This window comes from Podospora pseudoanserina, chromosome 6 (assembly GCF_035222485.1).
Source record: "Podospora pseudoanserina strain CBS 124.78 chromosome 6, whole genome shotgun sequence".
Lineage (NCBI taxonomy): Eukaryota > Fungi > Ascomycota > Sordariomycetes > Sordariales > Podosporaceae > Podospora > Podospora pseudoanserina.
Window position 1 is genome coordinate 3,246,161 of NC_085925.1, and position 16,869 is coordinate 3,263,029.

The 16,869-nt window shown below is 51.4% G+C and overlaps 5 protein-coding genes across 5 annotated transcripts; 2 read left to right on the plus strand and 3 right to left on the minus strand.

Moving 5' to 3' along the window:
• Positions 1-439: 439 nt before the first annotated feature.
• QC764_0098110 (uncharacterized protein) lies at positions 440-1,441 on the minus strand (the record flags this gene model as incomplete). Its single annotated transcript, XM_062941036.1, has 3 exons — positions 1,174-1,441; positions 765-1,087; positions 440-601 (listed from the first exon to the last, which is right to left on the minus strand). The coding sequence occupies exons 2-3, from the start codon at positions 1,032-1,034 to the stop codon at positions 440-442; spliced, it is 432 nt and encodes a 143-aa protein (XP_062798013.1). The 5' UTR covers positions 1,035-1,087; positions 1,174-1,441.
• A 5,548-nt stretch (positions 1,442-6,989) lies between these two features.
• Positions 6,990-7,518, minus strand: QC764_000025 (uncharacterized protein; the record flags this gene model as incomplete). The annotated part of the gene is made up of 2 exons (XM_062939670.1): positions 6,990-7,267; positions 7,434-7,518. 2 exons carry the CDS (start codon positions 7,516-7,518, stop codon positions 6,990-6,992), a joined length of 363 nt encoding a protein of 120 aa, XP_062798014.1.
• A 1,328-nt stretch (positions 7,519-8,846) lies between these two features.
• QC764_0098130 (uncharacterized protein) lies at positions 8,847-10,322 on the minus strand (the record flags this gene model as incomplete). The annotated part of the gene is made up of 1 exon (XM_062941037.1): positions 8,847-10,322. The coding sequence occupies one exon, from the start codon at positions 10,320-10,322 to the stop codon at positions 8,847-8,849; it is 1,476 nt and encodes a 491-aa protein (XP_062798015.1).
• Positions 10,323-11,411: 1,089 nt separating this feature from the next.
• QC764_000010 (uncharacterized protein) lies at positions 11,412-12,872 on the plus strand. The gene is made up of 2 exons (XM_062939669.1): positions 11,412-11,727; positions 11,795-12,872. The coding sequence occupies exons 1-2, from the start codon at positions 11,546-11,548 to the stop codon at positions 12,552-12,554; spliced, it is 942 nt and encodes a 313-aa protein (XP_062798016.1). The 5' UTR covers positions 11,412-11,545; the 3' UTR covers positions 12,555-12,872.
• Positions 12,873-13,523: 651 nt separating this feature from the next.
• QC764_0098150 (uncharacterized protein) lies at positions 13,524-16,010 on the plus strand (the record flags this gene model as incomplete). Its single annotated transcript, XM_062941038.1, has 5 exons — positions 13,524-14,252; positions 14,309-14,428; positions 14,619-14,704; positions 14,765-15,248; positions 15,304-16,010. Exons 1-5 carry the CDS (start codon positions 13,994-13,996, stop codon positions 16,008-16,010), a joined length of 1,656 nt encoding a protein of 551 aa, XP_062798017.1. The 5' UTR covers positions 13,524-13,993.
• Positions 16,011-16,869: the final 859 nt, after the last annotated feature.

Here is a 16,869-nt window from a genome sequence, read left to right on the forward strand (position 1 = left end):
GGGGGAAGTGAAAAGCCTCTCACCCATATTGAGTATGCCGGATGTGGCAGTTGGGTATGGTTCGACATGTGCCGGCCGGTGGTGCTGGGATGGCTGTGAATGACTTCATTGCACTGGTGGCAGTATCTTGGTCTTGGCCCCTCCAGGGCAATTGCCGCCGCCCCGCGCTTGCTCGTATCACCGCAGGAGTGTTTGCAGACACCAGCGTCCCAATTAGGATGTCTGAACAATATTCGAAGCGAGATTATTTTATGGTGCCGCCAGTGCAGCTTGGCCGAGGTACATGACGTCTACGGTAGGCAGACAGTAGTCCCTCCGCAGTCCGCGTTTCGGCCAAATCCCCATAAAAATGCCATGATTATCCATATTACCCCCCGGATTCGACGGCGGACTCTGCACGTCCACCCCATGGCACGTGGGACCCCGGGGAATAGATTTTTCAGCGGTACGCAGCCAGAGCCTGATTGTACCCAAATCGAACGAGCGGGCGAAGGGGGGTGAGGGTGAGGAGTACGGATCGAGATCCTGCCCTGATGATCAGTCTTGGAGTCGCCGTAGCAGCACCGCAAGAGACCGCAACTTCCCCGAAGTGAGCCCGTGACTGGTGGAGTGCAAGTCAACACTGGTTCTTCCAGACGTGGGTTGAGGTGTTGGGTGTGTGTATGGGTGCACATGTATGCTCGAAAAGGCACTAGGAAGCGAATGGGAAAGGGCAGCGAAAAAAGGAAGCAAAAATGGTAGTCCAGAACCAGAAGAGGGCGCACAGAAGAGGAAGCACTCGCCCCAAAAGGAGAACCATGGATGGTCGCGGGTGATCCCGACTGCGACTTTCGGAGACGCATCAGGACAGGACAGGAAAATAGGCGCGCCTTGACGTCTGGTGCTGCCGTGCTGGTGAGGGGCTCCAGGATATTGGCGCGGGAAGACGGGCGTGCGGCAAAGAGAGACGAAAGTCTGGGGACCCCAGGTTTTTGCGGCTTCTTTTTTTCTTTTCTGCCTCGTTTCGGTTTCATGCAAGATTTTGAGGAGTGCATTTCGGCAGCCACTCCCTCTCCTCCGCCACTCCGGCAACAGAAAGAGGAGAGATCTGATCTGGCGGGACCTGGTCAGTCTCGCCGCCGCGCCGGAACACCCTGGATACCTTGCTAGATAGTATGGGGCGCGGGGCCTCACCTTAACACGTCTTAGCTCGCCAGGTCCCATGAAACCGTCCTTCATTTAAATCGGTCCATTTAATCGACTGTTGGGACGATGGTTCATAAATGCCTCGTATGTTGACGGTGGTTAGAATTCCGCCTCTGCCGCAGGTCGGGGTTCAATTGCACGTGTCATCAGTCTCTCCTTCCACCTCCGTCATCAGGGTTATGTGAGCTGTGCAGGTACAAGTAGGGCGGAAGGAGCCAGGGAAATGGCGGGGAAAGCATGAAGGCGGGCAGAACAGACAGAGAAAGAAAGGTACATACCTCATGGAGGCAACCTGGCAACTTGCAAGATTTTCGGCTTGCCCGCGGGGGTATTAACGGCGGTATCTGCACCGTTGAACCGTTCAATGCCACCTTGATGTGGCCCGTGCTTCCTCAATGACACCCTCTGCCCCCACCAGATCTAGACCGCACCAAGACCGCGCTGCTAGCTGCGGATCATGGGTTGACAGAAATAGTCGGCGTAACCCAAAACTGACGACCGAGTTCCCCTCCCTCAGCTCCTCTTAAAGCCAAGGCGGCGGAATCCTCAGCTCAGGGCAACAACAAAAGGGAAACCCGGACATGGTGTTGCACCTTCTCTTCCAGCTGTCGGTTCATTGCCTGTCAGGTGCTCACAGAGTGTAACACAACTTTGATACCCGGAGCTGTTGGGGGTGTCACCCAAAGGGTATTTTGGTTAGGGTTTATGTCAGCCTGCATATGACGGGCAGTACTCGGATGAACCTACGGCGTGATGCGGTACGCGAGCTGCTTTCCCCATATATGTGCACCGCACGCGAGTCCGACCTCTGTTGGCACCCAGATATAACAAGCTGTGGCTGTGATTGTATCATTCAGGGACGACGCGGCTGATTTTCATGTTGAGAACCTTCCAGCCCCTCGGAATAATGGCTGGTGTTTACCGTCTGAAACTCTTGGCCAATCAAAGGAAATAGCTATCAGCGAGATAGCAATGCTCGATGGGCCCGTTGTCACATGAATTCGGTCAGAACCCAAAACCTCGGGGCTGTCCAGCCTGATGGTTCACCGAAAGTTCAAGTTACATCACATATTATGACTGGTTACAGTTTAACGTAGATCCAGGGATACGTTTTGGCAGCTTTCGTCAGAGTCTGGTATGGAGGGAGATCTCCTGGTCGCTTATGACACCGGTATGCGAAATTTCTTTATCAGGTGTTAGGAGAACTCCTGAAACTGTCTGTCTAGTTATTCTATGAGGTACAAAGGGTCCGGAGAACAACTATCTCGTTTCGCAGACTCGGGGAGAATCGGAAGTAGAGGTCATAAAGACAACACGTTTACGACTATTGACATCTGAGTGAAGCAGCCATCATCAAGATCAAGAGATTTATGGCTCTTCATGTTAACTGTGCTTCCAACAGAATTGCAACCGTACCGGGCCACACTGACAAAGATATATTCCATCAACTTGGGCAAACTCCTCCTCATGCATGAACTGTTCTACCATTTTTACGAACACCCAAAACCAAAAAAAACGTGGTTGAGAATAGACGGTGTTGTGTTCCCAAAGCCAAGACTTAAAAACTGGGGTTCGGACTTTAATAGCTGCTCTATGATTGGTCAATCTATGCCTGCCACTTCCTGTTTCGGAAGGTACACCTCCGGCTTTGCTCTACTCGCCAAACACTCGCTACCGACTGCCAACCATCGACCACACCCATTCGAGAAAGAAACGCGCTTGCCGCGGAGCACTAGCCGCCGATCTTGAGACTTTCTGAGAAAGCGCATTGCCGTTGCACACACCGCTTCTGCAAGTTTGTGGGGTGCTTTTTGGCGAGCTTCCCGTTTTTCCAGCGTGGGGTGGGAATTTTGGCTATGTGAGACACCCTAACCCTCTTCTTGCCTCATCTAGCTCACTTGACACACCAGACGAACAACCAAGACTAATATGACGGTTATGCTCCCGTACTGCTATCACATCAAGAGTTTAATGCTTCGCAGAAATGCTGGGCAACCTCCATTCGAGGCTTCCAAGCCGTCGATCTCCCACCTTCCCGAAAAAATCACACGCACACCTCCCGAGACTAAGCAAGCTGCTGATAGCCTCACCCTCACGACATCTATCGGCCTCTCAATCAACATCTTGGCCCAAGCCACGCAGTTTCATTGAGAATCCCCAACATCCATATTCGCCCCGAAACAGGATTCACCTACCTCATAATGACCCGTCTACCAAATTTCCGACCTTGTCAACAAATGGGCTCGAAGTCATCCAGAGCCACCAGATGCTGATGTTGGAGTGAATGCCGAGACAATAAACTTGCACAGAATCTGCATACGACCCACCCTTTTTAGCCTGTATTATCCCAAGCTGACAGCCTGACAGGTCTCACTCAGCAGGGAACATCCATCCAATCTAGCATCGTCTTGTCATATTCAAGCATCTCATATTCATTCAGCGCCCCCATCAGGTTGTATTCAACATACATCGATACAGTCGCAGATCAAGAAACGACATGTGACAATCATCTACCGCTTCTTTACCCCAGACCCTATAAGACGACCCATCCCTGCAACCCAATATCTCGTCTCAGCCCTCCACCTCCTCATCAAGTCGCCCTGATCTCCTTCCCCTTGTGCCATGTGCATCATGAGCTCTCAGCCAGTCACATCATGTCGATCGTGGTTCTAGAACCCCCGGCACTGATCTTAGACAGCGGCAGATCTCATCTTCACGACGATACGCACCTCGACACGGGGAAAAAAGGCTCCACAAATCTTCCTTCCACCCATCAATGATTTCCATTGGTCTGGTACTGCCGTTGTTGCCTTCTGCGAGGGGACAGGCGTCGGAACATTTCGCACTTGTCGGGATACCCGGGGTAAAATAGATATTGATGGCGATCCCTCTGGCTCTACATAGCCGGCATATTCTCAAGCGTTACGAGCCAACCGTTCACCTGTCGTCCATGTCCCGAGTCTGCCCGTCCCCGTTTCTTCGTCGTGGTGCCTATGAGGGGAACCAAACCAAGCCCGGCGGCTCTCTGGAGATCTTTATCGCGAGATTGGTCTACAAATCTCTCTGGGAAAATGCCAAAGGGAAAGCACGAAGCCATCTCGGGGATATCTCGCGAAGCCTGAGCAGGCGCCCAGTGGGCATCAATGCCGTCCGACCCGGCCTAAGACCGAATACCGTTGATACTGCAAAAGAAGTTAACCTCGTCGACAGTCTCAGCACTCTATGCTATATTCCAGCCCAAATATTGACGATCGACCTTGGTTTGGCCGCGGGCGTGTTACGGGTCTCAGTAATAGGCCCCGAAAGACCACGCAGCAGGACTCTCTGCCTATCATATATCAACCTTGGATGGACACCCCTGCCATGTAAATACCCCTTTCCAAGGCAAAAGTCAAGATAGCTGATAGCGTCTATGACGGCCAATGACGCCTTGATCATTACCGCTGCCACCTGAACATCGAGATCGTGGCATTACAGCCAACTTGCTCGTATACGCTCTTTTCTTCCCACCATTCATGAGAGGCAAACGACACTTGTGGTTTTCATACTAATAGGTACTGTGATCCCGATACCCCGCAGGCCTGACATTGCTCCCAGAGTGTGAAGGAGCCCCCAGGTTCCGAAGTCAATATTGACTTTTCCTCTGGTTGGCGCCCGTGTCAAGGATAAGCGAGCAAGCGTAGGCGAACCATACACTCCATGTTCACCCGCGGTTATTTTAACGCTCGCTCTCCAGTTTTCTTTTTCCCCCACAAACTTAATAAAACCAGCGCAACGGGGCCCCGTTAAATAGCCTACAAAAGTTTCAACCGCTGAACCAGCGTCGAGACTCGTCAAACTTGTCAAACGGGAAGGGAGTCTGGGTCGCTCTTGGCAGGGCACTAGTTTGAGAAGCTAAAAGGGGAGGAAAGGGATGGGAGAAGTGAAATAGATGATGCAATATCTGCGTGTGAATCAGGCTTGATTGCAAGTTTGAGGCTGTGCTGGGGAGTAGTAGCTGAGGGGTGGGTAGAGGTCGAGGCGGGGGGGAAGGGGGTTATTGGGGTCTGAAATCCACGGGCGGTGCCTGCCCGTGTGGTGCACAAGTAGGAGCTGATCGAAAGGAGGTAGACGCAAGGCGATGACACACTTGGGAAGGGGAACGATGAAAGTAAGACGACATAAAGAAGGGGCCACAGAAAAAAAGAACAAGATGACAAGTGAGAAGCTGTGCTTATCCCGGGCTTTGATCTCAGCTCCAGAATGATGGTGTTTTTGCCCACCTAGCTTCACTCTCGACTGTGTAGCAGCAACGTCGAGCTAGTCTCACTGGTCACTCTCTGATAATCGAGGAAGATTGCATACCTAAAGTCTCGCATTCCAACATATCATCCCCATTCCAGACCCTCCAACTTGAATACAACGTACATCCCACCTTTTCCTCCACCACAGGTCTGCCCACAGGACCAAGATACCACCCATCATCCGATAACGCAAGGAAACGGAGACCATAACTTCTAATCTGATATCATCATCTTTTGTCGTCCCCTCTCAAGCTTGGATTTGTCCCGTGGTGGTGATGCAAAGCGGAGGCTGACCAACCGCGCGCCCGCTTGTGACGGAGCCAGGGCCCGAAAGCTCCGGCGAGACAACCACATCCCACTTCTGGGCTCGTTGTGGGTCTCGGTATTCCTCTGTAGATCTGGCGGGCCGGGAGCCGGTATCTTTGAGAGATCATGATGTACCTATTCGTGATGACTTGAGTGTGAGAAAGTTCATCGGCCGCAAGGCATCATTTACGTGAGATAGGTAGGGCAACTGTGCAACTTGTGTTGTTATACCTTGAGGTTTACGCTATGCATAGAAAGAAAGCTATTCGATGAAGGGAATTTTCAGGATCCGAATTGTTGTCATTTTGATCTCGCAACATGAATAAGCCTGGCAGGAGATGGCGTAGATGGTTATCGCAATGGGGTAGATTGTTCTCTGTTATCGGGATGGAGGCCTGATAGCCTCGCTTGTCGCCCAACGGGTTGCTTTCGTCATTGGGGATGACCGGGTAGGCGGTGCGCTTCAAGAGGCTGGCCAAGGAGTAACCATCGAGATCATGCTCGGCTTGCCCAGTTTGTGCTGCCTGGGGGCCTGGGGGCCTGTAAGCCGTTGGAGATGAGGCGTATGATCGGCCATAGTGGGGATGAATGTCACGCACTGGAGATGACGCACCCTTGAGACGATGCAGCTGATGATGATGTCTTGCATGACTGCAGCTTGTTGGTTGTATACCGGCACCCAAAATCCACGAAGTAAGTCCAATGTGCTTTCGCAAGATAAATATCGGGTGTGTCTTCTGGCGCCACCCCACCGAGACACTGCGCTCGGAGACATGGTCTGCTTCCTGTTGACTCCCTAGATACTTTGAGGTGATCATGGGCCTTATATCCCTCACGGTCAGCCTCGTCGTAAAAAACCGTGAATTTGACACGTCCACTTCGGGCATTGCGAATGCAGTATAGGTATGAAGGTATGTATCAGGGCTCGGCTGAGAACCGCCGCCCGCCTATCAGGATCACTGGGGAAACCGTGGATGCCTTTCTAGTAACTGCACGCGGGAGGAAACGTACGAGATTTTCAATTTGGCTTTACACCAGACACGCGTGAGAGGATATCAGATGTCAATTGAGTGTTTCTGATGATCTGGTCGAAAGATACGAGGCTAGGTATCACTTCCACTGGGGACCCAAGGCTACCTAAGATAATCTAGCAGTGGGTTTTGGGCTGTACCAGCTCCTCCACATGACATTGACACCTTTACCCTTTTCGAAGTTCTAGTTTGCAAGGCGATTGTCGTTGGGTTTGCCCATATCATCATCCACCCAGAACCCGACAGCCCAGAGCCTCGCATGATCTTTGCCAATCACAACATCCTCCAGTTTGTCCCAATCATCTAGCAGACCTCTGAGAACTTCAATTGTGTTCTGAGTGGGAGTCTTGCACTTGAACTCGAAAAGGTGCCAGGGCTGAGTTGGACCAGCGTTACCATAGATGTTCAAATCCACACGCCTCAGGTCATTGTAGACGAACGTCTCGCGTCTCAGTCCGGCGCCTGTGTTATATCCACGCAGATCAGCTCAAGTTCGATGTCAGGGTCATAGGACATGAAATCTATTTCATCGTCCCGTTTAGTTGCACAGCTAGACGGTATCCCAAATCAGCTTGCAACCATGCTTCCCAACCATATCCGAATTGATGAATGCGTGAGACTTTCTAACTGATCTCTTTCACCCAACCCATAATGATCTTTTTGATGGGTTCTGGCTTGTCCGGGCTGAAGTAGGCTGCCTGCATGGAAGACATGGTGAAGCTGGGCTGCTTTGAGACAGACTCTCAACAAAAGGTTGAATGAGTGTGTGATGATGACGAACTTGGTGCTTTTCGACTTTGGATGATTGCAGAGACCTTTAAGTATGTAGAGGGCAGCACTCAGGCTCAGGTTCTTATTCTCGTGGAATGAGATGGAGCCGAATGCTTGATCCAGTGTGAACGACTCCGCCAAACGGCAGCCTGATCGTCAACCATTCCCGAGGAAGCATAGAAGAAATCACCTGGACCATTAAAGAAGTTCATTTCCACCCAGGAATACATTGCACATCCCTTGCTTGACCGAGAGCGAGAACGTCCGATGACCTCGCAATGAGTTCCAGCTCAGCTCCATTGTGGGCACGAAGTGTGTGTGGGGATTCCGTCATGTTCAATGTTGCTCCGGCGGTTAAAACCGAACCTTTCCAAACTTGTGATGTTTGAATGGATGTGAAAGAACTTCAATAGTCATCTTTAGTCATTCTCGCAGACCATTCCATCATTCCAAGTATTGAAATGGCGCAGACATCCAAATTCGGTAGGTTTCATCGTTCGTTGGCTAGACCCCGCTATGACTTTTCAGCTGGTGATATGTATGCAGGAACCTCACTTGAGCGGCTACCAGGGTTTCTATTGGATTTCAGCTGGCTGAAAGGTTACTCGCGAAGCACGCGGAGGATCGGTCGCAAATTTTGACGTGATAGTGTAGACTCCTATATTCTGTACGACGTAATCGGCTGAATACGTGAAGCGCGGTAAACGTGGAAACTTCGACATTTCATCACGGTGATAGACGAGGCTCTTTGAGCACCGAAGATGGATGTGATGTGATCAGTTCATCTTAGCAATCGGGGTTCTCCTATCTCCGACACCACCTGGTCTGAAGTTAAGCTAAAGTCGACATGCAGTCACAGTTCGACAGAACTTGGCGAGTCTGATCCGAGGTGTTATGTGATTTCTCACACTAGTTTTCCTTGAAAGCCTCAACCAGGCAGCCATCTGAGTCTAATTACACAGTGATGATTTCCACGCTCAACTGACCCCTTCAGAGTGAAAGGAAGAGGCTGTTACCGCCCTAATCGTCGGTCTCTGAGATCGTGGCATGCGGGTAGAGCGGTAAAGCCGATCAATGTCACATGCAGAGAAATCCAAACGGAAGGGGACTTCAGGCTCCCTCCAGGCCCATAGATCACATAGAACAACGAGCCCATTCTGAATCCGTATTGACAATTGTCAACTAGATAATGAATTACTACAGAACATAATCGGAAACACCTGAAAAATGAATACAAGCATAAAAAAAGAAAACAGTTGTTGCCTAAAGCTCACAGCTTCGCTTTTTCCTGACCACCTTCAGCTTCGGTGTCGTCGTACTTGATAGACATGAACTTCCCAGGGTAGTACTTGGCAGCCCACATCTGCGCCAGCATCTTCTGATCAATATCCTTCAGGTAGTAGTTGATGGGAACGCCGGAGTCTCCCTCGGAGGCTTTCTTCAGATAGTCCTCCAGTGCCGTCATCATCGAGTTGACGTCCAGGACTTTGTTCTTCTCCCCATCGATGACCGCCAACGCGCTCAGCGAGGACTCAATAGCCTTGCCTTGCATCTCGGAGGCCTGTCCACTCGTTCGCGAAGCCTCGGCCATGGATTGCACCGTGGACTGCTCTGATGAGGTGGCGTTCTGGATGGCGGCGACGGCTGCCATGTTGGCGCTTGGGTCAAAATCGGCAAACTTCTCGGCCGTCTTTGAGACCAAGTTGGCAACCATCGAGGGAATCACGCCCATCGTCAGGACTGTTACGTGAGACTGGACGTTCTGCTGACTGAGGAGGTTCTTGACGTCGCTGGCAAACTTGGCGTTGACGCCTACTTTACCCTCAGCTCTGGCGAACCAGGCACCCGTGTCCATGGTGCGCTGCATGGACATGGCTGCGGCCTCCATGGTCTCAGAGGCAGAGGTCTGCGTGGAGTTGAGAATGTGGACCATGCCGATGAAGCTCGATCCAAAGGTGGTGCCGGAGATGATGGAGAATTTCTCCTTGTCTTCTTGGCTCTCGTTCATGGCACACTTCATCATGCTGCTGCCGCTCGTCGGATCCAGCTTCTTGCCGGGGTAGAGATGGTTCCACACCTTGATGGCCTTGTCGACGTGCATCACGAAAGGGGCCACGATCGATGCGTTCTTGTGCGTGCAGCTCACAGACAGCACGAGGGTACCCTCGATGCTATGCGATTTCACTTGCCGGCTGACCTGACTCGAAGCTGCGGTGCCGATCTTCATGGACTGGTCGGTGCCAAAGACGCCGCTGACGGCGCCCGACACGTACGAGGCGATCTGGGCGCTGTAGGCAGACGAGTTCTGCGAGTTTGAGTCGAAGGAGAAATATTGAACGTCCATGTTCATGGTGTCGGCGGCAAGTGGCATTGTCTTGATCTCGCTGCGTAGGTAGTCGACAGGGCTTTCGATCTGCTTGTGAACCGAGTGTATCTTTTGACGCAGTTGCTGGATCTGAGGCTCGGCCGCCATTCTGGCAGCTGCATACGTAACCGCGGCCTTCTCCACGGCGTCGTTCAGCTTCTTCAGCTCCTCGTCCAGAGCATCAGTCTTGATGCCAAGGTTTCTGAGTTCGGTCTTGGTCATCGTCAGACCTCTCTTGGACGAGATGAGAGAGTTGAGAGCATCGTGAGCGGCGTCGACAGGGGCTTGCAACTTTGAGATGGCTTCGACATTCGCCAGTGCCTCCTCGCTCACCACGCTCATCAACACCAGACTCGGGTCGTAGGGTATGGAGCTAGGCATGGTGTTGAGTTTGGTGGGCCAAAATGTAGAAGAGAAGTAAAGAAAGGTGTCCTGTTGATCTCGAAAATCAAGTTCAACGGCGTCAAGAGTTTGTGGGATGTGAGACTAGAGCAGGTGAGGGTTGGGAAGTAGGAATCTTATGATTCATAATCACATTGAAGTAAGCCAACTTGGTAAAGCACATTTTCGGAATAGCTGTCTCTTGATCATTTGATTGCCCATCTCTCGGAGCGAAAATAGTTGCAGGTGCCTCTGTGCTTCAGGCAGCCACGGAAGCGCCGTTCGGGCCATAGTCCGGGCGTCCATATGGGAGCTGAAAAAGACCAACAATCGATCGGCAGGACGGAACTTCGTGCAGCACATACCTATCCATATCGAGTGCCACCTACAGCTACTAGGGCGTGATGTCGGTGGTGATATGAGACGGAGGACTGCTCTTCTGGTCGTGCCTTTGTGATCTGCGGAAGCGACAGAGGCTCTTTTGCCCCTACAACAGGCCTATTGGATTCTGGACTCGACACTAGCGAAGTCGACTTGACCAGTTTGAGGAAGATGTCGTGTGCTCTTCCAGAGCTGATGGTTAAAGGTATCTTCATCTCTTTCGGCCTCCGCACGACCGACGAGGAGGAGGTTTCATTGAATCCGAAAGGTGTGTACCGAATTGGACCCGGTGAAACCATCATGTCTGTTTTAGGAGGACAAGTCCGCTGGTGAGTGTAATTTTCTGAGCTGATCTCGGAACTATTTGCAATTGCTCGTAGTCTGATACGACCTTGTGGGAGTGAGAGGTTTGTCTGAATCCAAGAGATGTCGTCTGGACTCGACGCTAGTGAGATCAGTCCCTATATTTTACGGGCGGTTAACCCGCATGGTCACCGACGCAGGTACTAGTTCGGTGACATGCAGAGGTCACGGGTAGGCACTTTGGGGGATGCAAGCCTTCCCGAGTGGGCTGTTGGAGGGTTTCATTGGATCCTCAATATTGGACGGCCATATTGGGGTCCAGACCCCCGTTCGCGTTTGAGCTGATCCTGCACGTCATGCTCTGCCGACATGGAGCAGGTCTCAGTCAGCCCAACGTCTTTCAGCCGCCCTGCTACGCTTCTTTCCGTTTGATTGTCACATCCAAGCGAACCCACAGCTAATGTATATGAGAAGCACGAGCATATCAATATGTTCACAGGACAATTAACATTACCATCTTCATCGCATATTGAGCAGTCATGTCGAGCTTGAACTCACACACCATGTACGAAGAGATCAACGCAACCAGTCTTGAGACGTCCACCACGTCTGAGATCATCTACCCTGTCGCCGTACAGCGAAACAAGTCCACAATGGCGTTGGGTCCCAAGGCCGCAGTGCCGGTGAGCAAACCAGACCGTTTGCTTTTCAGGTTGGAGAAGTGAGTTCTTGCCAAACAAAGACGGGTCCAGACGGTGCTTTTTTGCTCACACCACTGGTACCTCCAGATTGTTCAGACCAACCAAGGAACTGGGCTCTGTCCTCACCACCTTCAACTACTTCCTCTATCTCTTGGCCTACTTTGACGCCAAAGCCCACAACTTCAAGTCCCAAGCCCTGTCCCTCGTCACGAAACATGCCTCTGTTGACGGCGCCCTTTCCGGTGCCACCGCCCACCCCGAGGGTTCGCCCTTTGCCAAACTGGGGGCAGTGGTCTACAACGCACGCACGACCCTGCGCCTCTTCGGCCTTCTCCCCCTCTACGTGAGGGCGCGAAAGCTGATGACTGACTCGAAGGACATGGACAAGGTGCTTTGGGCCGTTTCCGCAGTCCAATGCTCCCTGTTTGCCATTTTCCAGTTCCTCGAAAACGTTGCATTCCTCACGGAAAACGGTGTCCTGACGTCCCGTGCCAGGGCTGGTCAGTTGGGCGGACGCGTGGCAGCCATGTACAAAATAGCACATCGTGCCTGGTTCCTGGGTCATGTGTGCGACTTTGCCCGTTTGATGCGCGAGGCGCAAATTTTCTTCCGCAGGAAGCACATCGACAAGGAGGATATCACTGAGGAGGAGGCCGAGAGGGCATCCCAGTGGTACTACGACTGGATTCGCCCGCTGGCCTGGCTGCCGATCGGTTGGCAGCTCTCGGCGTGGACGGAGGACGGCATGTCGGGCAAGTTCAACAATTTGGGACTTCGGGGCGTTGCTGGTGTCTTGGCTGATTTGAAGAGGACGGCTACGCTTTGGGATGCCACCAAGGATGCCTGAGTCAAGTTACATGGGTGGTTTGGGCATACACACCAGAAACATCCCTTGGGGATGGCTCTATGCCAGTTCAAGTTGCGAGGCTCTGGAGACGACTTGCCTTGTCTAAGTCCCCTTGATTTCTTCGCCATCTTGGTTTTACTTCTCTTGTCTGTCTTTTTCCATATAGCTCGTCCACACGTAGTTTAGTCTTAGTCTTCATTCCCTCTTCTCCTGTACCCACTCAGATGTTCATCATCACAACTAGTTGTATCAATCACATTGCTTTTGTCCCTCATGCACATGTGATTTAGTGTGGAAGTGAGGCAAAAGTGGTTGAATTGGTGATAGGTGAAGCCGAGCCAACAACCGGAGAAGAAGAAGGTGAGCTTGGAAAAGCACAGGCCAACCAGGTGGGCCGGCCCACACAACATTTAGCAATGTCATCGGCAAGTGGGGAGTTCCATGCTCAACATGAAGTTATGAAGGCATCTTAGCATGATACAGTGAAATGCAATTCCCCAACATTTGCATGGTTCAGAAGAGATTTGTTTGGATCATCTCGTTGCCAATCTCCAAAAATGGTTTATTGAGGCTTCTGTGAGTTACGGAAGAGCAGTTGGAGCCGAGATTCCAACACCTCAAACCGACTTGAAGCGCCGACGGCGAGACCTGAGATATCAATAATCAATCCAGAGAGGCTAGAACCTTGGCTACATCCGGAGAGTTGCCGCTGCTGGAGTGGTGCGTCGTCACCGTCAGCTGAGCCGCAGAAGCGCTTATGCAGGTGTATCCCCGTGGTCATTAGATGTGATGTGACCTCGCTACCCTCGGTATCAGAGGCTCCTCTTGCCTAGACCCGACGTTATCGAACTCCGGGCTCACCACTTCTAGCATGATCGGCTTCTTGGCATACTCTCGCTGCGCTATTGGTAAATAGTCAAGGTTGCGTGATTCCTTTACGCCCGCACCGGAAAGAGGAGTGAAGTCGTGTGGCGCTGGGTGGCACTATTGAACGAGCTGAGCAGATATTTCCGTTCTTCAACGATTCCTGCCGATTAGGCAGGTTACGTTCACATGTGAAGTCTACAAGGCACGCTGGCACTTTGGTACTAGTGCATCACGATTGGTACCTGGGTTGGCTTTCTTTCAGGCCGAGCTGACTTGCCGACATCCGTGCCTTGGACAGAATGGGTGTGTATGGTCGTGTTGGATGAATACACGTACCTAGGTACATATGTACCCACCCCATCGGGTGACTACCTAGGTACGTATATCCTGCCATGTCTCCAAGGTTTTTAGACGGCACAAATACCATCTCGCTGAACATCAATGTGGCCGAGAGAATATTCATCATCTCGTCAGCTCAAGGAGGCATTCAGAGTTTTTATGCTTGCAGTTATTTGATGGCCCTCTGAGTCTTTCCCTTTGCTTCTGCCAGGAGTTGACCTTGCTTCATCATCATGACGAAGAGAGACAAGAAGCAGTCAAATAATCCGCCAAAGGATGATGGCCCGAAAAAGACGACCAAGCCGATCACCAAGAAAACTATCAAGCTGGTTTCTCTACAACCCGACAAGCGGAATACCAAGCAGAACACCAAGCAGACCACCAAGCATAACAACAACCAGACCATCAATCACAACCACAGTCAGCCCACCAGACGAAACAGACCACCTGCTGGATCAGCGAGAGGTAATGCGAAGAAAAATGGCACAAAGAGTAAGCAAGCCACTAACAGTAGCAGTGGCCTGGAACTGACTCCTTGAATTTCCTAGAATTTAACTACCTTGTCGAAGAGTTGGAATTGCCTGATGGCAAAACGTACTTGGAGCTTGCGACAAGCCCCCTAGACACTGACGAACTCGGAGGAGGGGAGCAAACATTCGAATTTCAAGGTTTGTCCCAATAACAACCTATCCGGCCGGTAACAATGTTCGCATCACTTACAACAGTAAATAGAAGGATTCATGGTAGAGGGAGACCAAACTCCTCTTTCTCCATTCACATGGGGGGCTACTGCACAAAGTTCCGGAAGAACAAGATCGAAAACAGTTTCCTGGCCCCTGGTATTTTCCTTGCTGTCAGACCCCACTGATGCGGACGCACCGCTCAAGAACAAGATTGCCATCGTGAAAGACAAGGGGCCTAACGATGATGAGCCCGTCGACGAGGTAAGCACATCACCATCATACGTCTCTTCTCTTGGATTCTGGTGCTGACTTGTATACCAGAATTACTCGTTCAATTTGTTCACATATGCGGATGCCTCTCAACAGTCTAGCCACAAATATGTGTTTTCCGGAAGCAACCAATCTGTCATACCAGGTGGCCACGTCATGTCTAACACCTTCATCCCGCTCAAGATCTTGGACACCCGGCTCTGCGGTGACTGGCCAGGGCGCCAACAGGCCTATACGCGAGACTGGCTGACATTTTGCGCTTATACTGTCGCTCTCGAACTGGAGAAGCCCGAACAGGACCAACGCAATATTCATGACTTGCTACCGAATGAACTTGTGCCAAAGTATCAGGACGCCCAAGAACTGAAAAGAAAGCTTTCTCAGTGGGATGGATCCCACTTGGTAGCCCGAGACAGTGCTGGGAGCGTCCCGGCCATGGCCGGCGCCAAGTTTCTTTATCATCTTCTACATCGCGATGACATGAAGTCGATGTCGGCGTCGAAGGTGGCAAGGCATATTTTCATCAGGTGGTGCCGTAAGTCCACATTGGAAATCTCTAGCCCCCTTTTCCAGCGCTTACCCAGTTGCAGTTGTTGCTCATATTGCCGCCTCTGTCGCAAAGGAGCCATTTTCCGTCAAGGCGCGATTCTGGAAGATTCCCAAAGAAGCTGTCCTCAACCGCAATTTGGAGCTGGTCTACCAGATGGTGCCAGATCTGTTGACATGGACCGTCAAACCCGAAATTCTGGGAGACAAGAGCATATCCAAGGATCTGATCAACTCCCTAAAACTTTTCGCTAATCAGGGCCACCGGAAGAAAATCAATGAAAAGTGGGGGAAGTTTATGGCCGTGGTCTTTGATGCAGTCACTGTGCCGGGCATAAAAGCCCGACTCGCACTTCCCACGGACAACCTGCAGAACATGGTCTTGCTTGGCTCTCATCCTCAGGGTTACTACAACACGTACATTGGGAAAAACGACCTGGAATCGTTGATTTCGAAGGGCTATACGTGGGGCAGCAGCCATCCGTTTCCCACCAACATGCAGCCTGATGCCATTGTCCCTTTTCCCAGAGGCACAAGACTGATCAAACCCAGTGTCTATGCCACCAAGCCAACGACCATTTCCAAGACAAATATCAAGATTGCAGGCAACTGGCCCCGGATACGAACCCAGAATGCTGTTATGGACAACATCAGCGCAAACGAGGCAAGTCATATCCGTACTCTCAACATCTCCCACGGACGGCTAACCCAAGACAGATCGCCTTCAAGATATGGGATAATGATACACTGACTCCACGCCCAGCTGAGGTAGGTACAGCATGATGGGGAAACAGAGAGGACATTGCTGTCGCACAACGAAAACTAACTCCGCGTGACCCAGTGGCTTCATCGCTCCGCTTACTCCTTTGGAGGGAATGGGAAGCCAGACTCTGCACAAGAGCCGGAAAACCTTGTCTTTGGGACTTTCGAAGCCAACACCGAGATGATAAGGTAGCCAGTGGAGATTCCTTGAGGTTTCTGTGTGACTTGGATGGGCTGACAGTTTCCGTAGGTTCGAGTCTTATCTGAAGCGAATCGCCAATGGGACGTTCAAGACTGAGACCGAGGTGACGCTGAGAACAGAAGTGAACACGCATGACAGCAAGGTCGGTAACGGTAAGAGTCTACCATGGCTCACTCCGCAACTGTTCTACCAATGGACTTTCCATCTCAATGAGATCTGCGGCTCCGCAGTCCTCAAAAACCCAACGCATGGGCAGATCTGTAGGGTCAAGACTTTTGATCTCTTCTCCCAGAGTCACCCCATGCTGTTTGAGGTAGACGTTGATGAAGTATTCGATGCAAAGCTAGCCGGCGCAGACAAGGAGTTGAGGGATGTAGTGGCCCTGTTTTTGTTCTCCCAGTCTGAGCTTGGGGCTGCATACAGCACCAACGCCAACGTACGATGCAGGCTCTAGGCTCTACATGGGGAAATTGAGGTTGTGGTTGGTTGCTACTCATTTCTCGATAACGCTGGGTTGTGGATTGAAGGGCTGTTTGGGTTTTCTGTAGTGGCGGGATCTCTTTATCTTTCCCTTGTTGCTTTTGTTTCTTATTTAGATTGACCAATACTATTCCTCGTTTCGAAGCTAGATGAAATGCACTATAGT